At 36.2% G+C, this 26,684-nt stretch overlaps 1 protein-coding gene across 8 annotated transcripts in view; it reads left to right on the top strand.

The window, feature by feature from the left end:
* Positions 1 to 26,684, top strand: part of Cd55 (CD55 molecule (Cromer blood group)) — a 47,855-nt gene that overhangs the window by 6,448 nt on the left and 14,723 nt on the right. Inside the window, exons 6-11 of one of the 8 annotated variants that reach the window (XM_020164152.2) lie at positions 2,402 to 2,590; positions 6,182 to 6,295; positions 7,364 to 7,450; positions 8,137 to 8,157; positions 8,255 to 8,340; positions 17,295 to 17,464. In XM_020164152.2, the coding sequence (XP_020019741.1) occupies positions 2,402 to 2,590; positions 6,182 to 6,295; positions 7,364 to 7,450; positions 8,137 to 8,157; positions 8,255 to 8,304 (461 nt within the window). In that variant the 3' untranslated portion in view covers positions 8,305 to 8,340; positions 17,295 to 17,464. The other 7 variants (XM_020164135.2, XM_074048446.1, XM_020164143.2 and 4 more) reach the window with 7 other exon arrangements.

The raw sequence follows: 26,684 nt of genomic DNA, 5'->3' as shown, positions 1-26,684 counted from the left end.
TCATTCCTTCAGATAGTCAAGAATGTAAGGATTCCATGCCCCCCGCATCGTTATTTTGAGGGGGAAAGTTGATCTGAAGGCTTTGAATTTGCTAGACAGGCACTCTTCTACCTGAGCCCCATCCCAAACCCTTTTTGTTTTAGTTATTTTTCAGATAGGGTCTCAAATTTTTGCCTAGGCCAACCTCAGACATTATCCTACAACCTACGGTCTCCAATATAACTGGGGTTACAAGTCATGCCACCATGCCTAACTTTTTGTTGAGATGTGGTCTCACTGACTTTTTGCCCAGGCTGACCGCTATCCTGGATTCTCCTGATCTCCACCTTCCCAGGAGCTGGCTGTGATTATAGGGATGCACTATCTCAACAATTTTACGGAAAAAACTACTATTAATCTGATAATCTATATGACTTGACCTCATATCCTAAAATAAGTGGAAGTAGAAAGCATTTGATCCAGGTCTCTTACTTCAAACCCATCAATTTTCTCAGATCCAGTGTGGGTAAATGCCTCTTTTTAGGGTTATAATTATCAACTGTGGTCATTAGTGTTTTAAGGATAGTATGTTTTTATCATTAGAGAAGTACAATCATTGATAAAGAAAAAACATGATTTCTGTGCTTGAGAATCTTAACTTCTCCAAAAGAAGATAGGACACAGAAACAATATCATAAATGGTTGTATCCAGTCAAACATATGTCTGTTAGAGACACAACTCTCAAAAATTGAGAGAAATAAATGTAGTATTTTATTTATTTATGTTTGTGGCGCTGGGCTAGGACCCAGATCCCCAAGCATGCTATGCTAAGCAAGTCTTCTGTCACTGAACTATGCCCTCAGCCTTGACTCAACATTTTAAGATGTGGGCTTTATCCCTCCTACTCCCCTCTCTTTCTCTACTTCACTTACACTTCTTCAAATGACTTCTGAAAACCCTAAAGTCAAAATTATTGCTAAGATCATTTTTTGTGTGTTACAAGGAGCAGGAAATGAGGAGATTTAGTGTTATTTTTCCAGCATTTGTAGACGGTCACTTTACATTAGGCAGTGTATGGAGTATAGCATTCAAGGCTGACCATGGTCTAGCTGCATCTCCGTGTTTCTGTTTCACTGTCCTTACTAAGCTCTTCCCACTCAAGCTGTTGTACTTTTCCATACGCTTCATGCTTCTTCATGTTACCACTATTCCTTATGTTGCTGTCTCCACCTGGGATGTCCCTCAGGCCCTTGCCTTGGCTATTTTCTCTTCATTAAAAGTCAGATCTCCTGGTCCTTCAGGAAGATTTTCCAGTTTGGTTAATATCCTTCCTCTGTCTTTCCATACTCTTGCATACTTCTGTGATAACCCTCACATTTTGTATAGAAATAAGACCTTTGAATCTTTCACCATTAGATTCTGCATACCTTGTTCAGTGTTTCTGCACTTCTATGTAATAGAATAATGTCTAGAATGTGTTAAGTGCTCCAAAATATTTGGACTGAATAGATGCTGTATGTAGTCTCTATTCAGCTGAACATGATGTCAATCAGAATAGCTTGTTTTTGCTTTAATAGCCTAAAAGTACTTTTAAATTTGCTACTGTTCTATGTACTTAAGAACATTTGATGTAATTCAATTTGATGCACGTGTGTGATTACATTGCTTTCCTGCTTTAATAGCTTCATGGTTCTAAAGAATGTGGACCCACGGAACTTTTTATTTGGGTAACTGCCAGGAAGAGGCCTCTTTTTTACAACATAAATAGACAACTCTGCTTGTATTTGTTTTAGAAACTGAGTGCTCAGTAAGATTTATTTGGGATAAAAGTCTCTGTTAGTCAATATATGCTAAAAAAATTTTACCCTAGAAGTGAAAGTGCAGAGTATGTATTGCATCCAGAATATGTGTACTTATTTCTCAAGCACAACCCTTGAATTCCCACTCCTTTCATTTGGTGTCATTTTCCTCCCTGGAATAGAGAACAGTGATCTTTTCCTAGTCTGACAAGGAAGAAGAGTACATGTTAGTTGGAAACTCAAGTTCCATTTCCTCCCTAAAGTCATCTCTGCCTGTCCTTCTTTTGCCTATAATATCCTGAGCATTTCCTTCATCTAATAACAGTTTGACACATTACATGTAAACCTTACTATAATTTTTGCTTTATGTGATCTAAATCTTATTATCTTTATAGCTTACTCTCAGATTAGCATTCATGTTCTACAGCATTTGCCTTCAAAGCTCCAAATATACTATCTGTTGTTTAATAGGCATTTGTAAGCATCCTGTGTGAGTAATGCTGAGCTTAGGAAAATGGCAGATTTTGATTTTCAAATATCTTTAGCATGTTTTAGTCTTCCTTATTTGCAAAAGTGCAATACCAGTTTTACTTATTTCAACGATGCTGTCATTCTTTTTAAGAAATATTTTGTCCAGAACCACCACAAATTGAGAATGGAAGAATTCGCGAGGAAAGTGACACTTACAAATACAGACAGACGGTGACATATGAATGTTCTAAAGGCTTAACCCTGGTTGGAAGTAGCTCCATTTTTTGTGATGTAAAAGGCGAACAAGGAGAATGGAGTGGCTCACCACCTGAGTGCAAAGGTAATCAGTTTGCATCGTTGTATTTTTGCTTTATTCTTACCGTTAGGTCTGCATTTGGACTGTAGAGATTCTGTGGACTTTGAAGAATGAATGTCAACTATTGTTTTTATGAATATTTTCATTCTTTGGTCTGATTCTCAGATGGGTCTCTGGCCTCCGTACACACATGCAAAAAAGAATATAAAATATAGGTAAAAACTGAACAGTCATTTGAGACATGATAATAACTGTTCTAATGTGTTAGAAGAGAGAAAGGAAAGGAGAGAAAGTCAGAAGAAGGAAGATGGGTGGGGTAAGGAAGACGAAGAGAGGAAGAGAAATAGTCTAAAAGGTAATGACAGAATTATCCAAAACTGATGGAATACATTAGATAGCAGATTCAGGAAGCTTTGGGCTCTAAAACCCAAAAACCACTTTAAGGCATATCAAAGCAAAACTTTGGAAACTCAAAGCAATGAGAAAATGCCAAAAACAATATGACCTTTAGAGGAAAAACAAATTGATCACTGACTTCTCAGCCAAAAATGGCACAAGCCAAAAGACAATAAGAAGAAAATTTAAAATACAATAAGAAAATTACCACTCACCTACAATTCTGTGTACAATGAATGTATCCTTCAAAACCGAATGCAAAATAATGATGTACTCAGACAAACACTGAAGGAACTTATCACCAGTAGAACAGATCTCTTGAAAGACTAAGGAAAATCTTCAAGTAGAATGAAAACAATCCCATATCATACATGAAAATGCAAGAAGAAATGATGAAAACTGAGGGTTAATGAATACTGACTTTACAAAACAGTAAGATACAGCGACTTTACAGGGTTTGAATTATATGTATAATACAAACATATAATACCAATAAAGCAAAAGGTATAGGGGGGTAAATTCAATCTAAAAGTTAAAATGCAGGCTGGTGGAGTGGCTCAAGATTGCCTGCCTAGCAAGCATGAGGCCCCGAGTTCAAACCCCAGTCTCACCAAAAAAATAAAATAAAAAAAGTTAAAATGCTATAGCAATACTAAAAAATGGTAAAAGTGATCATTTGTATAATTGACTTATAGTCTAATAATATTGTAATCTCTAGGATTGGCACAGAAGAATAGTAAAAATCATATATATAAAATACATATATTCTTTTACTACATATATGTGTGTATATATATATATACATATATTCTAATAAAGGAATAATATTTAATCCTAAAGTGAATAAGAGAAGGAAAACAGAAGAAACATAAAATAGATGGAATGCAAAAATAATAAAATAGTTGATATAAGCCCAACTACATGAGTAATTACATTAAGTGTAATTTGACTAAGGTTGTCAGGCTAGATTTTAAAAATAATACCTAACCTATTGAAATCACCATCAGAAGAGGAATAAGGTAAAAAGGAGAAAATGGAGGGGATGAACCAATTCATGATATGATACATATAAACACCAATATGTCCTAATGAAACTCTTGATACAGCTATCTTACACAAAAATGTCTTTTTTTTTTTTTTTTTTTTTTCAAAAACAGAGGATAGGAAGGTAAAACAGGTCCTACCTGGGAGTTGGTACCAGTGGGAACAGGGAGGCTATAAGGAGGGTGAATATGATAGAAATATTATGTACTCATGTATGATAATGAAAAAATGAGACCTGTTGAAACTAGTCTAAGAATGGGGTTGGGGATAAAGGAGAATGATGGAGAGGGTGAATTTAATTAAGATATATTGTAAGCACTTTTGTAAATGTCACAGTGTTCCTCTAGTACAGCAATAATATAATAAAAAAACTAATTAAAAAAATAAAAATAAAACCTAACCCTTTACTATTTACAAGAGGTACAGTTGAATTATAAGAATCAGAACAGCTGAAAATAAAGAACAGAACAATATGCTATGCAAATACAAATAAAAATGGTGCAACTATATTAATATCAAAGCACACTTCAAGATCAGTTCATAATAAAATAATCTAAGTTCACAATCTGAGCTCTGTATGCACTTAAAAAATAGCTTCTATTGGTGTATAGCAAGAACAGACAGAAAAAAAACCAGATGTATCCACAGTCAGAGTTGGAGCATTCCACATACCTATTTCCATAGCTAGTAAAGAAAAAAAAGCAGTGGGAAATTATTGAGAATACATGAGATCTGAGTTACAATTAAGGTTAAACAAATTTACACTTAAAAGCATAAACTCCATATTGACAGACAACCAATTTTTTTCAAGCACAGATGGGTCATTTACTAAAATTAACCACATTTGAGACTTATCTAAACTTCATAGCAGTTTAAACTGAAGTTCTTCAATAATAACAAAACTAGGAAATTAATTTTCAGGGATGGCAGCATGTTAGTCCTCTGTATCAAAAATAAGAATTAACTGGGTGGAAGAAAGAATAATTTTCGTATGTGAGTATCTTAGAATGAAAAGTCCATCTAAAAACACTTACCCCAGTTACAATACCTACCATTGTTTGAGTGCCTGCTAAGTGCTGTGTTCCCTGCTAAATATTTTACTTGTGTTACCTCTTTAGTCCCCTATGACATAGATAAAGAAAACAGAAAATGAACATAGCTTGTGTGATGGACTGGCAGAAGAAACACTGGTTGATAGAATGATGTTGCTCCAGGGACAGGCACAGTGAAGTAACTTTCCTAAATTATTTTCTGTAATCTTTATAGTGTTGTCATGCAATCTGGGTTTTCTGTTTTTGCTCATTTGTTCTTAATTTTTATTAATTTTTAACTGACACATAATTATACAAATTTAAGGGTTACACAATGTGATGTTTTATGATGATTCAAGAGATGTAATTATTGTGTAATGATCAAGGATTAATTAGCATCGGTCTGCCCTGATGTTACACTCATTTTACAGATGAGAAAAGCAAAGTGTGGAAGGGTTAGAGAACTTGCAGGTGGTGCTTCTTAACATGCCTCTAAGGGGGAGTTTGTGAAAACAACCCAAAGGCAAAGGGGCTCTAAAGCATCACTGTGTTATTAGATTTGTGGTTCTCAAAATACATTTTTAATGGATATTTCCTATTATTTGTTATCTGGCCTAAAATCCAAAGAACAACTAAATGAATACATGCAAAGTTGACCACTTGGCACAAGAAGAAAAGGGAGTCATCTTTACTCAGCCCTACAAATAACTTTAGAAAAGAAGTGAAATGAATTCCCAACCTCACTAGCATGTCCTGAAAACATACCTATGCTGTGACTATCTCAGTGCGTCTACTGGTTGCGTCCTCTTGTTATTTGGTATTGGTGAGGGTGAAGGAAGACAAATTTGGAGAGAAAAATAGAAATATGCCACAGAATGAGATCACTGCTGACTCCAACTTTGGTTTCCTTTTTTCACACAGAAAAGCACTTAAGCACCTCAATATTAAATTGGTACCAATCTACTTTAGTCACCTATAGGTAATAACAAATATCAAAGCAAAAATTATGTAGCGTTTCAATTCCTTGGGAAATTGTTGGTGTGAGATAAAGAGAATAGCCATAAGCAAGTCGCCATGGTTAAAAAAGCCCAATTTGGACAGCAATATGTGGCTCATTTCTCCCTTTATGTTTTTTCCAACACAGGGAAATCTCCAGCTACCAAGCCTCCACCAACAGTTCAGAAACCTACCACAGTAAAAGTTCCAGGGACAAAAGTCCCACCAACGCCTCAGAAGCCTACCATGGTGAAAGTTCCAGGTACTCAAGTCCTGACAACTCCTCAGAAACCCACCACAGTATACATTTCAACTACAGAAGTCCCACCAACATCTCAGAATCCCACCAAAGTCAATGGTCCAGCTACAAGCATCTCACCAACTCTTCAGAAACCCACCACAGTAAATATTTCAGATACAGAAGTCCCACTAACTCCTCAGAAACCCACCATAATAAATGTTCCAGCTACAAAAGTCCTACCAACTTCTCAGAAACCCACCACAGTAAATATTTCAACTACAAGCATTCCAACAACTCCTCAGAAACCCACCACAGTATACATTTCAACTACAGAAGTCCCACCAACATCTCAGAATCCCACCAAAGTCAATGGTCCAGCTACAAGCATCTCACCAACTCTTCAGAAACCCACCACAGTAAATATTTCAGATACAGAAGTCCCACTAACTCCTCAGAAACCCACCATAATAAATGTTCCAGCTACAAAAGTCCTACCAACTTCTCAGAAACCCACCACAGTAAATATTTCAACTACAAGCATTCCAACAACTTCTCAGAAACCCACCACAGTAAATATTTCAACTACAAGCATTCCAACAACTGCTCAGAAACCCACCACAGTAAATATTTCAACTACAAGCATTCCAACAACTGCTCAGAAACCCACCACAGTAAATATTTCAACTACAAGCATTCCAACAACTACTCAGAAACCCACCACAGTAAATATTTCAACTACAAGCATTCCAACAACACCTCAGAATCCTACCAAAATAAATGTTTCAACTATGGAAGTCTCACCAACACTTCAGAAACCTATCACAGCAAACAGTTCAGCCACAAAGACCCCAGTAACAGTTCAGACATCTCCCATATCAAATCTTCTATCTACAAAGACCCTACCAGCAACTCAAAATCCCATCATGACAAATGCTTCAACACAGACCATATCTACAACCCAAAGAATTACCACAGCAAAAGCTTCACTTAAACAGAGTCTTCCATCAACACAAAAGTCCACTACTTTACATGTCTCCATGACTAAGCATCTCCAAATTACACAACGACTCACTTCTGCTCATATTACAGCAACACAGCATACACCAGTTTCCAGGACATCTGTGGGTATTCATGTAACCAGAACATCTAATAAAGGGAAAGAAAATGCTGCTAAAGGTCAGTCGACACTGTTCAGGTTCCTGTGTATAGATCTAACATGCTATGAGAGAAATGGGAATTTAAGATTGAATAGTCTCTAATTTATTATAGCCATGTTTTTTTTTTTTAAATAGTAATGCTTTTGACTCATGTACAGTCATTGACAAATACAAATAATAAGATGATATGGTGATTTTGAGTTTTATTAGAAACTTAGTTTTCTGATAAGTTTTGTTTTTGTTTTTTGAGACACCATGTAGATAAGCTGGCCTCAAACTCTCAATTCTCCTTTGCTTCAGCCTCCCAAGTGCTGGATTACTGGCAACCACCACCACGCCCAGCTTGGTACCTTCTTGATAGTAGATTAGATTGGCAGTTATTTACTCTCTAAGCTTTTCAAACTTATTTTTTGCCAGTAAGTCATAGAACCAAATTTAGGTGCCATTTGCTTTGTAGTCAGTGACTGGGGTAATTGAATTTTATATTGTTGACTCTGCACAACAGATACTGATGCTGCTGGCATTTATACTACTTAAGTAAATAATGTGTAATTGCACAAATTCATACTTAGTTATTTTCGTTATGGAAATTCAAGATGGTTTTGCACCTTCAAGTATAGTTGATTGATCTGTGTGTATGTATCAAATAATGAAAATTTAAGTTTTTTATCTTTATAATTCTTTTTTCTTCTTTTTGATTCTTAGATGCTGCCAATTTTTTATATGGTAAGTTCGGCTTTCAGACAGTTAAAAGAAATTGCTATCACTGTGGGATGTACAATCCATATTCCTGGAAAAGAATACTGTCTTTTAACTGTCTTAGGAAAACCATCAAAATGCAGTGCTTATGGGTACCTAAGAGAAAACGGGTGAACGCATTATATCAACATGTTTTGTGGACACCATCAGGTACTCGATATGTTCCTTTATATTCTCAGCCATGTTCTTGTTCCAAAGTAATTTTAGGACAACTCCAGATCATTTGGCCACTCAAGCAAGTAATGTTGCGTGCTCAGTGTCTTGATGCTTCATTTTAGGGACTGAAGAGCCCCAGGAAGGAAACAGTTATCAATACAGTTATCGAGTGTCTTACAATTAATCATAAACCACTCCTTGACCATTTTTAGATCTCTTTCCTATCCCCAATGAGACGAAGAGTTCTGCTCTTGATTACATCTTTTCCCTTTCTGTTAGCCATCTGAAGGAAAGTTCTCTTAAGAAATATTCTGTTGCTGTAGACATGAAACCAAAATCATATATCCGTGTTGCAATTTCTTCCAGCATTTGGTTGTCTTTTTCTTTGTCCATATTATTTGATATTATGTGTTAACAAGAAGATTAATATACTCCTAAAGAAGATGGAAAGAGAAATGTTTGTTAAGGAGAAAAACACCTAAGTGACACACTGATAAGTAATGTCCAATAGAAAATACACTTTGATTTTAAAAAGTGCTTATTTTTAAACCATATATATGTCCACATCTTATGCATGCATGAATTAGCCAGGAGACTATAAACCTGAAAACTAAAATTTTGCTATTACTGTTATTTTAGTTATTTTTTATCTTTTATCTTGAAAACTTCCAACATTTGGAATTCTCTTTGTTTATTCTATATTTTAAATAGAAATAAATATATTTTAAATGAAAAATATCTCATGATTTAATGTTCACAAAAGTGATGAGTTTAAAATAGAGGAGTTTTCCTCACCTGCCCAATGGCATCCAATGAAGGTTTGAAATGCTTATTTTTATGTTTTATTTATTTGTTTAGTTGATTGATTGGTTAATTGATCTACTTGCTTACTTACTTACTTATTTGCAGTGCTGGGCAGTGCTGGGGATCTTGAGGCATGCTTGGCAAAAGCTCTATCACGAGCCTACATTCCTAGACAAAAACTCTTATTTTTTTCTCTGCATTCTTGAGGTAGATGTCCTGCGATTTTTCTAGAAAACCCTTCTTGGAACTGTAATTCCATCTTGTACTCAAAAATAAGGGGAACTCCTTCCTTCTTAAATCAGACATAACAGCAGTGTGTGTGTGTGGTCTTGTGAAATATAAATAAACCTGGAAATTTCTTTATTTGTTAAATAAACAAATCATTTAATGAATCAGGTCATTATATCACCTTAATGGTAAGTAACTACTGCAAGGAATTGCTTTTATTGATTATACCACAATGTAAGTGAAGGATGCAGATGTTAGAACTTTAGAAATAATTAGTTTTTTCCTATTTAATTCCACTGAGAACAAGATGATAGCAGATCTTCACAGAACTTTCTAATTTGCCTTGTAAATGACACTGGTGTTTTGAATTCTAAAGATAGTCTTCCACTGGCTCTGTGTCAGTGTTTCACAGTGTTTTTATTGCCTTCCCTCTGCCAATGGCTTCCCTAGACATTCTCATCCTCTCATGAGATTTTAATGCCACCCCTGCACTTTCAGTCTATTTCTATACTCTCTCTTGGTAGACATAGATAGATATATGTGTGTACCTTATACATGTAAAAGGAAATATTTCCATCTGCCTGGAGTATCACTCACATTGAAAATATGTGTTCAATGTAGTTTTTTGTTGTTTTTGTGGTTGTTATTTTTAAAGACAGTGTCATAAATAAGAAGAAAGAGCTTTTGGGTAGGAGTCAGTCAGACCTTGATGTGAGTCTTGTTTTTTCATGTCGTAGTCACCCCAACCTATTAAATAAATCTCTGGGTCCCAGTTTTCTCACTTATGAGACAGAAATCATGATTCCTCTGTAAAGTCTTTGAAGCTTAATGTGATTGTGGATATGGAAACTCCTTGTGCCAAAGAAGTAAAAACAGGGCTAGGCACAGTGTTTCATACCTGTAATCATAGATATTTGGGAGGAAAGATCAGAAGAATTGTAAGTTTGAGGCCTGGTCAAAAAGTTAGCAAGACCCACTTCCAACAAACAAGCAGAGCATAGTGGCTGAGTGCCTATAATCCCAGATACACTGGAGGTGTAGGGAGGAGGATTGCAGGTCCCAGGTTGGCCTCAGGCAAAAATATGAGACCATATCCAAAAAATAACTAAATCATAAAAGGACTGGAGGCCTGGCTCAAGAGGTAGATCACCTTCCTAGCAAGCTCAAGCCCTGAGTTCAAACCCCAGAATCATAGCATGTGATCGTTAGTATTTTCCTAAGATAGATTTGTGACAGTTTGATCATTTCCCTCTTGCCACACCAAAGATTGAGAACTGGTTTTTACTCAGGTAATATTTGTGTGTTTTCTGTGTGGAAAGCACTGTGTTGAGATTTTTATATGTATTAGTTCATATGCTTCTCACAGAAATCCTAGAATGCAGCATTTCTACCCCATTTTTCAGCTGAGAGAACTGTGGTTTTGCCCAATTTATGATTTGCCCAAGGTCATAGGGATAGTAGGCAGTAAACAGGCAAGTCACTAATTTCTCTAGTATCAGGCACTTTAAAGGGTAAGTGCTTGTCCTACTGACAAGACAAGAGACTACACAACTCAAAATAGACCATCAAGGGAGCCTGGATTCTTCACTAATATTTCTTTATCCCTCCCTCAATTGCTGAATTCCTATATGTGACATTCACAAATCCCTTATGAGGATTAATAGGTCATTTGAAATAATCTTGAAGAGGTTAGAAAATACTCTGTGAAATACATAACTTTTTTCTGTATCTTTTATCACAGATGCATTTATTTATCTACATATTTACTTGGGTATGGCAGGTATTACAGACTAACCCAAATCCAAATGTACCTACAGGAGTCTTGTACCATAAGTAGTTAATTGAATCATAAGGTGCTGATCCAAGGGTGGTCATTATGTCTTATTACATGTCTCTACTGTGACATTAAATTCCATGGGACAATGACTATAGTTATCTGCCTGTAATTCAGATATTACAGGCAGATATTTTGCCACGTAAGTTTTCTCTGATAGGTTTAGTCTGGAAAAAGAAGTGTGTGAATTTCCTTTACTTAAAAACTTGGAAGTAATACAGAGACAGAAAATCCAGTGATCTTGACAAGACACTTCCAGAGCCCAGTGGCTGTCACTCTAAGGAAGCAGTGTTGAGTATGCATTGTAAATCTGAAAATTGCATTCTTTTCCCAATCACAAGTCTCCTTCTACATGTTCTTTGTTCTGGTCTAAGAAGTGTGATTAGAGATGAGAACCAAGCATACCCACACCTCCCATGGTTTCTCATCACACATGGTCTGCATTTCAGCTTTTGTGAGATGTTCAAGTTTGACTTTTCAAAGTGACTGAGCAAGCCCACATTGCTTCAGAAAAGTTGATAAACATCACTTAGTGAACACCAACTTTTGTAAATACAATTCTGACTTGGCTTTTGGAAAATAGAAATGATTCTGTCTATCTATCTATCTGTGTATCTACATACATACATACATACATAATACATCTATATGTATGTATAATTTACTTATAAAACTTTTTTTATTATCGTTGTACTGGGGGGTACATTGTGGCATTTACAGAAGTTCTTATAACATATCATAGCTGAATTCATCCCCTCCATCATTCTCCTTTATTCCCCCTCTATATAAAACATTTTTGTTGCCCAGGTTGGCCTCAAACTCTCTGTCCTCTTGCATCTGCCTCCTGAGTGCTAGGATTACAAAGAGGTGCTACTATGCCCAGCAATATTCTATATATTAAATATATATTTAATACATACAGGTATTTTTATTCAAAATATTATAAACAGTTAAAATCACCACCTGAACCTGGGCTAGAAGTAAGTTTTTCTGGGGCAATAAACTGTTTGACTTATCTTTTTATGGGTCTCATCTTACTTATCTGCGAAAATGATATCATTCAATGCAATTTAATGAGGATTTCCTGAACACTTTCTACTGTTTACCCAGTATTGTGCTGGTTACTGAGGACATCAAAGGAGATAATAGATGCCAAACTGCTTTGCAATGTTTTAAACACTATATTAAATGTGGCTTTACATAATAAGGAATCTTACTAAAATACTCTTTTCTTGGGAGAATCCCATTTTCTGTCTTATACTTTTCATTTATACCAAGCTGCATAAATCTTAAATTGATACTTCCTCACCTTTAGAGTGGTTTTCTGTAGATACCAAGTGAATTTTGAGATCATAAACTATTGCCTTTGTGCTTGATTTAGTTTTGTGTGTTTCTAATTTGGTAGGTAAGCTTTTTTAAAAAATTAATTTACTGACAACATACATATAATTTTCTTTCTCACATTTCTGTGTTTTGCTCTGATTTTCTGTTAAACCATCTACCTCCTCAAACATTTTTGGAGACTGTGTTGATCAGTGTTTTAGGAATAACTCTTTATTTCTGTCATGCTATTAGTCTGGATCACTTTTGAATTTTCTTTCTTTATTTTTATTCAAGTTCCAAATGCAATAATAAATATGGTGGGATTGATGGAAATTGGTGAGAGAAAGAGCAACTCAAAATTTAGAGTGAGTTATGATTCAGTGGAGTGCTTGGGGGTGAGTTAAATCGATCAGGTAAAATGCTGTAAATGCACACGTGTTGTGGAAATGGCTGGGTTTTAATCATGCATCCACACGACAGTACCACTGTGCAGCTTAATATTTTTCTGATTTGGAACCAAATGCAGTCATTACTCACACTACCTTCTGTTGCTTCTCTAGTATCATTTGTAATTTCCTTTGTAGTATAGATCAAAGGAATAGATTTTAGGAGCAGTAGGAGGTAGGACAGGGAGGAAAAAAGAATAAGGATGGTGAGAGATAAGAGTAAGAGCATGTAGAAAATCAAGGTTGTGGATGTAGCTTGGGGTAGAGTTTACCTAGCATGCATAAGGTCCTGAGTTCGATGCCCCTGCCCCCCAATAAACAAAAAAAGAATGAACAACAAAAAAACTATAACAGTTGGTTTGGTCATCAACTTATCTGGCCAGTTATTTGCCCTTATTCAGCTCAAAGTAAGTACATTTTGCCCTCCAGTCCCATCATAGTATAGGCACCTTTCCTGTTACAGGTTAATGCCTACACACTTGTTAACCCTACAGTGAACTAAATAAATGTCCTTCCCATTAACTATATGTAATTGTCACCTTTCTAAGACTCAATTTATTCATCTGCAGGTGAGCATGAATTCCAAGATATCTTCTAGCTCTGACATTATATAATTCAATTATCATTCTTGAATGATCAATACTCAAAACATTTAAAATTAATCATAGTTGTATTAGAATGCTTTAGACTCCTCAAACCTGTCAAAAAATTGTATTTGAGCACTGTGCTATTTTCAATATTTCTTTTTCTTTCAAAGAAGATAAGAAAATACCATGTCTTGCCCAACTTGTGGTCTAAGGATACCATATGCTATATGCAATTCGTGTTTCCTAGTCTTCCCTTAACTTGCCTCATAACCACTGTATACTGTCTTTGTAAAACTGTAGCAGGCATGTATTTGCTCAGGTTTCTGTAAACTGTGTGACCAAATTTCCCCCCCACCCCTAGTTATTCTAGTAGTTGGTATCATAGCTGTAGTCAAAATTTTCTGGAACTATGGACTTCTCAGGGTGAGCAGGAATTCTGATGATTTTTTAAAAATGCATTTTTAACTTTGTTTTTTTTTTTTACAGTAAGACATAATGCTGTATCAGTAAATCCCCCTTCAGCTATATTGTGTTTTTAAACATGGTGTCTCTTCATATCTTCTGTGTGTAATTACTATCCTCAAAGAACAGATTTTGTGTCTTTTTCCTTCCCAATATATTCTAGGGCAATAATCACATTTCAAAGGAAAATGTCTTGAAAGCCATGTTTTCTCTTTATGATGTATTAATCAATTCTCCCTTTTTTCTACTCTGTGTAATTTATGATAATGTACGTGTATTGCACAGAAGCAAACAAATCTAGGAAGTCAACCTCTAACATATTGTTAAATTGCCTGTGATGAAGTCTTTCTGCATTATATTTATTATTGAATAGCAGTCTAGCCAAACATAGCCCAGTGATTAAGAGGACAGGCTGTGGAGGCGACTGCTCAGTTTGAATCCTGGGTCTGCTGTTTAGGAGCTATGTGACTGAGTAACCTAACTTCTGGAAGCTTCAGTCTTTTCATTTGTAAAATGGAGAAAATACATCGACTTCATGGGCCTGTAGTGAGAATTAAATAAGTTGTCACCTGTAAGTCGTTAAAATATTGCTTGGTACACAGGAAACCTTCAGATGTCAAAACAGCAACAGAGAAAAAAAAGTCAGTCTTACTTGAAATAAGTGATCTGCATTGAATCCACATATTAAGTATAAATGTCATAGTTAGCTATGATGTGTACTGTAACCAAACTCAATGACTTACATTGACCCATTTTGCTTTCTAGATTTAGCTGTCCAGAAATCTAGTCTTTATATGAACTTGAGTTACTCCAAAGCTGCCCTATTGCCTGTTCATATTTTCCATTAATTAATAATATGACCACATTTTTTCTTTCTTTTTTGTCATCTCCATTTCATTTATTTTTTTTCTTTTATTATTGTTGTACTGGGGGTACATTGTAACATTTACAAAAGTTCTTACAGTATATCATAGTTGAATTCAGTCCTTCATCATTCTCCTTTACCCCTCCCTTCCCCCATTCCTGGAACAGTTTCAACAGGTCTCATTTTTCCATTTACGTACAGATCAACCACATTTTAATGCTGTTACTAAATTGCCTGTTTTAACTCTTTGGCTGGTGTAGGCCATTTCCTTTTTACTCTCTGTAACTTTTCTTTTTCCTTAAATTAAGAATAGTATTTAAGCCTATTATAAGATAAAGAATATAAACATTCTTTAAATCACTAAATTGTTCAATGTTTTGGTAAAAATATTTGATCACTAGGTACTGGAGTGGAGAGTAGGAAGGTTAGTAGTTTTTACAGATACTTCTTTAATATCAATAAACTATTTTAGGTGCTATACTAGCTAATGTAGTAAGATACAACTTTTTCAAACTTTTTGCATTTAGAGCCTAGCAAAAAATGAACAGTCCTTCGTCATACAAAGCGAATGAGGTTAGTATAGATGTCCCAGTAAAACTGTTCTGAAAACATTAAACCACCTCTCTTACATATTCTTTTGCATTTGTTCTAGTTCTGTTTTTATTGTTATTAATTTGTCAGATAATAAATGATCAACTTATAATTATCTGTTTACCAAGGCCAGTGCTCTGGAGCACCCTTGATCAGGAAGGGGTGTCATGCAGTATTTACCAGGTGCTTCCTCTCAGCTTTCATCAGTTTCTAGACATGCTTTGGTAATTTGCCATGATATTTTCAGTAGGATTAAAAGTGCTAGAATGTAGAAAGAGTAAATATTGGTTTTGAGGTGATTTTGGGGATTTTTTAATAGAGCTAATGGCTCAGTTTCTGAAATGGAAATCTATGCAGTCCTCTAATATAAACATAAAGAACAATCCACTTGCCTTGTTTTGGAAGTGTAAGCTGTCAAGGGTAAGTGTAAGATATCAAAACCAATACATATTTGGTTTTTAAAGTGTAAGCTGTAGAGAGTAAGAGATAACTTTATACATATTTGATTATTCTCTCAACTCTTACTTAAAATTGTGAGCTCAGTTTAGGACAGAGGGCACAGTTAATGTATGTGGAAGTGATAGTGTCACTTTATCTCGTGATCCAGTGTGTTGCTTCTTTTGGAGTATTGAGTTTGTACAGTCAACTTTAGTTTAAGGAAGAGGGTATAAGCAAATGTTGGATTTTGCTATTTTATTGAAAGTTAAATTATATAATTCAATTAGCATTTTCCTTCTCTACTAACTCCCTCTTTTTAACATACATGAGAACAATAAAGACAGTTGTTTCAAAGTTATGTTATACAGATTGAGTATGTCTGGTAATAAGTAAGACCTTCTGATAAATTACAAAAGGTATATCCTGTTTAGTTAAAAACTACATTTCTATATCTTACAAAATATCCATCAAGGCAGTTGGCCAAGGGTTTCTGCATACTTGAAAGTATAGTAGAATCTGAAGTCCCTATTGTTGTCACCATTGCTTATCTTTGTGGAATGAGTGACCAAAATTCCAAATCTCATTACTGTGACTATGTTCTTGACTCATCGACAATGTGGTTGTCATCTCACCCTGTGTTTGTACTCTGTTTATTGTAATAATTAGAAACTCTAATGCCACAAATATTTGGGAGGGGTAATGATGAAACACTGGGGTTGAATGAGAATGCATTCCTTATGACAACTTGCATTATGAGATGATTGGCCCATCTTGTGTTTGTTTCTCCTTTTGTTTGGTGACTTTTAGACTTTCTGATGTTAAAGAAATTTTGTAATATGCATTAAGATATCTTTTTATAAGTCATGTTTATAGATTGTCCGAGACAGGTTCTTGCTATGCAGCCCAGATTGGTCCCAAACTCAATCCTCCTGCCTCTGCCTCCCAAGTGCTGGGATTACAGGCATGCACCACCACAGCCAGCTATAGCTCTTAAAAGTCATCTTTTACAACTTTATGTCAGTGTATTTGTGAATCACTCTAAGTGTCTTAATCTCTTGGTGAATCTCTCCTCTAGTCTGCATGTATCATTCAGGGGCTTTTCATTAACTTTTAATCTGAAAGTACCTTAGCTAGCTGACTCTAGCTAGGCTACTATTAATCTAAGAAACTAAAAACTGTGAACTTTAATGGTTAGCTACTAAATTACACCTGCAGAAGATTATTGACATTCTTTAACTTACTAATTTTACATTTGTTCTGCACCCCAAATTAACCAGTTCTTTTTGGTATTTTATCACATAACTAAAAATTAATGCTTATCAGCAAGTAAAATCATTGGATTTTAACTTTTTTTTTTTTTTAACTTTCAGGGCACACATGGGTAACATTGACAGTTTTGTTTGTGACGCTAGTAGTCATTGGCTAGCTGACTTAGCCAAAGAAGAGTTAAGAAGAAAGTGTACACAGCTACAGAGAACACATCTAGTTTGCTAGAACTTTGTGAAGGAGCGGATGTAATAAATGCAATAGTGCCCTTTGTTTTGTATGTTATCATTGTCTTCACAGTGTGTCAGGGATGTCCACAGAGCAAGGAGAAAGGAGTCGATCTGGAATCACATTCTTAGTGCACCTAAGGCCCCTTGAAAGTAGAACAACTTACAGAATTGGGAGTGTTCACTTTCCTAAAAGTGAAGGAAATGGTGAAGACTTACTTGTGTTTAGAATGGGAACATAATGAAAAGGAAATAACTGATTTCTCTCACTAGATGTGTAATGTTATTTTAACTTATGAATAAAATAGAAAGTTTAAAAAATTGAATAACAAAAATAAAAAAATGAGTGACAAATGAGTGCAGTCTCTTCTAAGCGTAACTGCCAAAAAGAGATGAACCATATTCTAACATAATCCTTGACCTGTACGCACTCTCATCTTTATTCTTCCTAAAATGAGTCCGAGTGGGCTGGTAAAATATTCTAAAGAAAAAAATATACCAATGACTCAGGAGTGCTGAGTTCCTCAGCTTAGTTGGTGGCAAGGGAAGAGTGCACAGTGAAAGACTTAATTCTTCCTTTGTTCTACAAATAGATAATGAACTTGTAAGATGAATAAGCTGCAGTTATGTCCTTACGGCAATCCTTTTTGTTTTGTTTTCTGCAGTAAAAGCTGTATGAAAGATGTCTTCTTTGACTTGTCTCTAGAAGTACATCTAGAAGTACTTGTCTCTAGAAGTAAGTCTGGACATACCATAAGAAAATATTCTGTATATCTGAAGTGAGATGTTCATAGCCAAATTTTAAATCTTATTCTTTTTGTATTATCAAGATTAATTTATTTTTATTTATGTCAGTGAACATTTTGGTTTTACATGTGTAATAAGAAAACTTCAAGAAGATATGTAAAGAAATATTTATTTTCCCTAAACAGAAATAAATAATTAACCATAGTGTTTGTCTCATGTAGTATTTGAAAATAATTTTCTTAAATGTGAATATTTTATTTCTAAATAAGAGATTCCCTTGCCTACCATCACTAGTTCAGGGTGTTGTCCTTTGATTATCCTCATGTGAGCCATTTTTGATTACTTTTAATTCTACTATGTTGTACTTCCTCAAGCACGTGATACCTTGTCCTATTAGAATGTTAATGTTGCTATAGATTTACCTAGGACAATCACATTAATTTCTAGATTCTTCACATATTCTTGTCGTTTGCTGGTTACAGTTAAGTGTTAGAGTGGATTAGAATATACACATAATTAGATTAACGATTACGTTTTTGTACTGCTTCCTCTATTTTGTTGTTCTTGGTGGTAAGTTCTTTAAAGTAAATTCTAAGTGCTCCATGACATTTCATTCTGACTACTTCAACATGTATTTCTAATAACAAGGACATTTTTCTATCTAACCAGTCATCACAACTAACAAGATTAACAATAATTTTCTAATAATTTCTAATGGTAGGAAATTCTACATATCCACCTGTTCATTCATTTGTTAAGTACAAAGTCCTGCTCTGCTTATTCTGTAACAATGTGGTAGCCTCAAGTAGCAAGGATAACACAGATTCGGATATTCAGAGAAATATCAGAGAGCCTACTATGTGCAGGTTACCATGTACTAGGTTACCAAGGTAACCGCAGCACAATGTCTGTCCTCAAATTTCTTACAGTCTTAACAGGAAGACTAAGACTATGCTTCATGAGAGAAAGAATATAGACCTGAATTAGAGCCCCCACACACTTGTACAGAATACAGTGTGTGCTTATGCTGTCTTAAGAGGATGAGTGATGGGGAAGGAGGCATTCAAGACAGATGCTGAGTGAGGAGAGATGATAAATAGATGAGATTAATATAGCAGGACTGGGAATGGTGCCACACAATCCAGCAGGAAAGGCTCTGATCAAATTTAAAAAGCTTCAGTCAATGGGAATGGGTTTGCACTAGCAATTGTTTCAGATATTAGGAACTGCTGAACTTTGACAATATAATGCTTTGAGTTAGCCTTCCTGCTGTACTGCTTAGATTAGGGCAAAAGCTAAAAAAGAATCTCGCACTCAGTTCCCCTAAATGAAATAGTAATGTAACCATTGGCCATGACGGGTAATGGGACATTCGTGAGGGATTTATATTTACTCTGGGTCCTGGTGTCATGAGGATGAGCAGTTTTATTGTGTTTCAAATTAAGCTCTCCTATGAGCTGGTACTTTGATTACAAAGGTTGTATTATCTTTCCTCTTAAAACTGGTCTGTATTTGTTGGGGCATATTTTACTTGCTCACCACAGAAATTTGAATTTGGTAATATTTAACCCACTACCACTACTGGATGAGTATCCCCTATCTGAAAATCCAAGACCCAAAACCTGTGAGCATCAACATGGTGCCACAAATGGAAAATTTTGCACTTTATCTCATTGGACCAGTTGCATTAAAAAATGAAGACACACTAAAAATATTGTATTAAGTTACCTGTAGTCTATATGTATAAGAAAAATATAGAACACAAATGACTTGTGTTTAGACTTGGTTCCCATCTCCAAGAAATTTCATTATGTATATATGAATATTCCAAATGTCAAGGAATCCAAAATCCAAAACATACCTGGTCCTAATCATTTCAGATAAAGGATACACAACCTGCATCAATTTTTGACAACACTCAGATATTAGTAGTTGTTTTATCACATCTTAGTCCTGCTTTCTTTGGTCACTACCTAATATGCAAATGCCTCATTTTCTATCATCTGCCCTGGGTAGTTCTCCTTCTCAGTTCCCTCTTTGCCTCAACCAAAAACTGCCTCTTCCCTGAAGTTTCTGCTTCCTTTGCACCCTGTTCTAGTGGTGGCCGGTTTATCCTCCACTCCACATGACTCATTGTGAGGCAGTGGTGGTGTTTTCCTTGCTCCCCACAGCCACTGATTCACCTCAATTCTCCCGCATGCCATTCTTTCACTCTGGTAGGAAATTTACTAAAATGTCCATTTTTCTCCTTATAGTTCTCCTTCATAGTTCAAGCAGGTAACAGATTTTTGTCTTCCTTGCCACAAGGGACATGATGACAGCATGGAAGCAGAACTGCTTCCAGAGGACCCTTTTCCCTACTGTCCTCTGATATCCTGCATGGTAATCAAGGACAAAGCTGTGGGGAGGAAGAGAGGGAGAAAAAGAAGAAGGAGGAGAAGGAGGAGGAAGGAGGGGGAGGGAGGAGAAAGGAAGGTGGAGGAGGGAGGAAGGAGGGAAGAAAAGAAGAAAGATTGCTGTGAGCCACAAAGAAGGCAGATATTCCTAATAGCCATGCATCCTGACAGGTCTTAGAACGGGGTGATAAAGGCTCAGGCATGAGTGATGGGACGTGATAGTGTTATAACTATATTTTGAAGTTGGGGCCAGCAGAATTTGTTAAAGGATTATATGTGTGACAGAAAGGGTGAAGTTGCAATTTCTGAGACTTTTTTTTTTAAAGACAGGGTCTCCCTGTGTAGTCCAGACTGGCTTTGAATTTCATGTTTAGACTTTGGCTCCATCCCCAGGGTATCTTATGTACATCTAAAATCCCCCGAAATGTCCAAAATCTGAAATACTTCTGGTCTCAAACTCAACCTGTGTGTATACAGCAAGGAAGAGCAATGAAAGATATCAGTGCCCTAGTGGAGATTTGCTTACAAATTTCAGCCCATTCTATGACCCTCCTCCAATTCTTGTTGCAATCTCCCCACTTTCTAGTCACTCACCCATGTTTATTAAGGGCTCTGAAACTCACTGTGCATGCTAGAGACTAAGGAAAGCTAGTGGAATAATTCTGTCCATGTTTGAAGGCTTGACAGTCTGGGGACCTGATGATGTAACTCTCAGTCTATAGCCAAAGACATGAGAACCCAGGGTTGGGAAGGGAGCTGCTTGCTGGTTAAAGTCCTGGGCTTCAAGGCCAGAGAAACAGAATCTCTGATATCCAAGACTAGGAGATGGATGAAAGAGAGCAAGATGCTCAATGGACTGAACGATGCCTGCCCACTTTGGTGAAGGTGGTCTTTATGTGCACTACTGATTCAAATGCTTATCTCTTCCAGAAGCACTTCTACAGACACACCAAGATAAAATGTTTTACCAGCTGTCTTGGATTTCTTTATGATGTCAAAAAACATGAAGTTAACCCATCACAACATATATATTCATCTCTATCTATCTACCTATCTATCTAATCTGTCTTCATGAATGCCTAGAAATCACAGTAAGATCCCAAATTCTGATTTCTAAATACCTTTTTCCAATGAAAGAAATCAGAGTTTCTGAAGAAATGACTGATTCCAAGGTTGGGGCAAAAAAACAGACAACACTGGAACATCTTCCAGGTATCAGAAATTAAGGATTCTAGAAAATAAGTGTTTGAGAAATGATAGTGCTGGGTCAAAAGGACTCTGAAGCCTACATGAACAAGCTCCAAAATCTGAGGCAACTTGAGCAAAAAATAATAATGATGGCATTGGGTTTTAACACATAGAAGAATTCAAGTCCACACTATATAAATGAACAAATAAGAGAAGGAAAGCTCATTCCTTATGGCAGGATTCCAGCCAATGCATGGAGAAGGAATGGTGCAATTGGAAAAGCCAGCATTGGGCAGCATCTCCTGACAGTTACTGCAGGCAAGAATCAGCAGTGGGTGCTAAGTTTCTCAGTGAAAATCTGGTGAGATAGGATAGTTATTCTGTCTCCAGTTCCCTCCCCTTCATGACATTTGTTAGCTACCAACAACTTTATTGTGGAAAATCCTGATAGACGCTACTTTAACCAAGTGATCATAATTAACACCACTAATAATGGCACAAATAACATTAATTTCTTTCCATAGAGCACATTGAGAACTTGGCATTGTCTCTCTGGTGTTCTTGTCAAAAATTCATAACTCAAAAATGCACAAATTACACATTCGAATTATGAGAAAGCTTCAGAAGAAAATAATTTGAATGACAGTCTACAAAGTAGCTTAACTTATAGTTTTCCAATGTGATGTGGTTATGTAATCAAGTAGAAGACAGGAAATAACAATTCATTTTAATATTTTAACAGAAAGGAAATAATGAACATTAGTGCAAAAATCATTAAAATATAAAACAGAAATAGAGAATATCAATGAAACCAAAAACTAGGTTTTTGAAAAAACTTAATAAAACACCTTCATTTAGATTGAAAAAATGAGAGTAAAGACAAAAATTATTAGCATCGGTAATACAGACATTACTCTCTACAGACATTACTCACTAAAAGAAAAAGAATAAAATATCATGAACAACTTTATGCCAATAAAATCAATGAATTGGATTAAATGAATAAATCACTGAATGGCACAAATTACCAAGTTTGAGCTAATAAGCAATACAAAACCCGAATAGCTCTATATTCAAAAAATGAATTTTAATTATATTTTCAAAAACAATTTATGCCCAAAAGGTTTTACTGGTAAATTCTAGCATTTATAGAAAAACTAATGCAAATCTTCACTCTGTCTCTTAGAAAACAGAGAATACTTACAAACTCATTTCATGAAACCAAGACATCAGCGGTCTATAGGCCAGTATCCCTCATGAATATAGTAGAAATATCCTTAGCAAAATTTCAACAAATTTTGCTGAAATTTACCAAACAATACAACTGCAGTGTTTAATGATTTGATCAACTGCATGTACAACAGTCCACACACAAATGTTAAATAATCATTCAAATGTCATTATTCAGGTTTCTCCTTGTTATAGTTTGGAACAAAAATGTTCCCCCAAAGGCCAGCAGTGCCACTGGGAAGTGGTAGAGCATTTAGGAGGAGGAGCCAAGTGGAAGGAAGTTAGGTCATTGTGTAAGAGGCACTCAAACTGTTTTTGCTGAAAAGCTCTGACTCCTTACTTGGGCCCACAGATGAACTAAAAACAGGAGAAGCTTAGCATCCCTGCCTCCATTTTGTATCTATCTTTCTTCTAAACCGTTCTTTTTACAGTCACTTTGTAATCACCTTGGATTCCAGAAAGGACAGAACTGATACATCTTTATGACAAGGAACTGGAGCCACCTGGAGCTGCCACCATCACAGTGAGAACAATTGTCTTGAGCCAGACTAATCCTCTCAGATGACTCCATCCAGGTGATAACTTCCCAAAAATGGACCAGACCACCTACCTGACCAAGTTTACTCACCCCAGCAGTCATGAGACCAAACAAATCATATGTGTGACTGGGACTGTTTAACTATGCATACCTTTGTCCCCTGTCCCCAGTTCTTTTATCTCCTTAAACCTATAGCTCAAAGGAATTCCAAGATGGTGGCTAAAGGGAGGAAGCAGAAAGCGCACCTCCCAAAGTAAAATCTTGGAGAGACACTGGAGATACACCTTACAGGAAAAACCACCAAGAAGGGGCAAAACTTTGACTTCTCCACACCTCCAGCCTGTGCAGAGCATCTCCACTCCACATTAAATGGAGAAACCAGGAGGGCTCCCATGCCACCACCAGACAGCAGCACCCAGATGGCTTGGGAAGACGTGGACCACAAGGTGAGCTAAGTGGTACATGGTACCCCCACAGACAACCCTGGGCCAGATCAGCATAGCCTCCTGGACAGATCAACCTCCACCCATGGAAAAAAGAAAAACTGAATAATAAGCAATAACAAAAAAAAGACATGTAGCAAAGAGGGCGGGGCACCCTGAGCAGCAAAGAGGTGGGGAGGGGAATCCCTCATGGAACTGTAAATAAACAAGCCAGGCTGGAAAAGGCAGGAGTGGTGGCACATGCCCAGCAACCAGAAGCATGAAAGCTTGTAAAAGTGGTGAAGGGAGGAAAACTCCACAGGAAAGGAGGGAAGACCCACCTCCCATGTGAGCTGTAATAAACACACCAACCTGTGAAAGCGGGTGCAGTGTCACCTCCCCCAGTGTGCTTGGAAAGGAGAAAGCTTGTAGCAGTGGTGGTTGCGCCCAGGAGAACTCTGAGTAAACAAAGTCTGCGGGGCCAGGTGAGTGTTAACCTCACTCCCGAGATGTGCATAAATAATGCCTCCAGCAACAGCAGGCTGACAAAGGTGGGCAGGCAAGCCACAGCCACAGATAGGCATTCATAGAACTGTCTCCAGACTCTTTTGTTTTTCTTTCTCCCTACCTTTGATGAGACACAAACCAAAATACACCTTCATGCTGAAAAACTTACTGAAACTATATTGCATTTGAACTTGGGACACTTTGTGGGGTTTTTTTTGTTTTGTTTTGTGCGGTTTTGTTTTATTTTGGTTTTTCCAGTTTTTTCCCCTTTGATGACACAACCACAGAACTACTTCTGAGGCACCATCTCCAGAACTGGAGGCTGAGGGACGAACACTAAAATTATTAAGACTGAACTTTATTGCATTTGAACTTGGAGACTTTTTAAAAATTTATTTATTTATTTATTTATTTATTTATTTATAATTTTTTATACATATATTTTTTTCATTTATTTATATTTTATTTCTACTTTTCTTTTTTTTCTTTTTTCTTTTCAATTCTCTCTCTGTCTCTCTAATGCCTGTTCAGCTTACAGTTGATTAGTACACTATCTCTCCCTGTTTATAACTTTGAAACTTTTTTGTTTCTTTCTTTGTTTTGTTTTTTTCTTCTTGTTTATTTGTTTTTCCCTTTTCCTTTAACTTCTTTGCTTTCCATCTGCTCTCACCCTTCCATTCTAAATATCACCATTGTTATTATTACAAGCTAGAAAATACTTAATTGCACACAGTACAGGGACAATAACAACACCAAGGACAATGATGGGAAGATAGAAAAACCAGGGAAACCAGTTTCCCCACAGCAAAAAATTAGAACAGGAACCAAAGGGAAATGAAGAAAACAGATACTCAGATCCAGACTCCAACAAAATGAAGATAACTATGCCAAAGAACCCAATGAAGCCCACAAGAATAATTTAAAAGAAGAAATACTACAGGTACTCAATGAGAATTTTATAGTGATGACACTGGATATGGTCAACCAAAATGTACAGGAGACACTCAAGAAATTCCAAGACAACAAAAATAGAGAATTTGAAAAAGCACAAGAAGAAATAAAGGAAACCATCGAAGCACTGTATAAACACCAAAGTGAAACAAAGAACATGATTAATAAAGAGATAAATGAACTCAGGACAAAAATAGACAACATTAAAGAGGAAACAACCCAGGATATGGAAAACATCAGAAAAAAGAATGAAACAGAATTGCAAAACAAAACAGAAGGCCAATCCAACAAAATAGAACAAACAGAAGACAGAATCTCAGAACTCGAAGATGAAATGATAATTAAAGGAAAAACCAAAAAACTATTAGTTAAACAACTCAGGACCCGTGAAAAGAAAATGCAAGAACTCGACTCCATCAAAAGACCAAAACTGAGAATCATGGGCATTGAAGAAGGAGAAGAGGTACAAGCAAAGAGAATGTGAAATATATTCAACAAAATAATAACAGAAAATTTCCCAAATCTAGAGAAAGCTATTCCCATACAGATGCAAGAGGCTGCCAGAACACCAAACAGACCAGATCAAAATAGACCTACCCTATGGCATATCATCATTAAAACAACAACTTCAGAAACAAGGGAAAGAATATTGAAGGCTGTAAGAGACAAAAAAAAAAAAATAACATACAAAGGTAAACCCATCAAAATCACAGCAGACTTCTCAACAGAAACATTAAAAGCAAGAAGAGCTTGGGGTGAGATCTTCCAGGCACTGAATGAAAATAACTTCAACCCCAGGATACTCTACCCAGCAAAACTATCATTCAAAATAGATGTAGCAATAAAGGTCTTCCATGATAAGCAGAAACTAAAACAATATGTGACCACAAAGCCACCACTACAAAAGATTCTTCAAGGGATTCTGCACACAGAAAGTGAAACCCAACATGACCATGAAAGGACAGGCAGCACTGAAGTACAGGAAAACAAAAAGCAAGAAAGTAGAGAGTAACCTCAACATAGGTACATACAATCAAACTTTCAAACAACTAAGACAACTAAATGACAGGATCACCACATACGTATCAGTACTAACACTTAATGTTAATGGACTTAACTCCCCTATCAAAAGGCACTGTTTGATGAAATGGATTAAAAAGGAAGATCCAACAATTTGTTGCTTACAGGAGACCCATCTCACCAACAGAAATAAGCATACACTTATGATGAAAGGCTGGAAGAAGATTTACTAAGCCAATGGCCCCCAAAAACAGGCAGGAGTAGCAAT

Source organism: Castor canadensis, chromosome 11 (genome assembly GCF_047511655.1).
Source record: "Castor canadensis chromosome 11, mCasCan1.hap1v2, whole genome shotgun sequence".
NCBI lineage: Eukaryota > Metazoa > Chordata > Mammalia > Rodentia > Castoridae > Castor > Castor canadensis.
The sequence above is the reverse complement of the archived record's forward strand: the minus strand, read 5'-3'. Positions and strand labels throughout refer to the sequence as shown.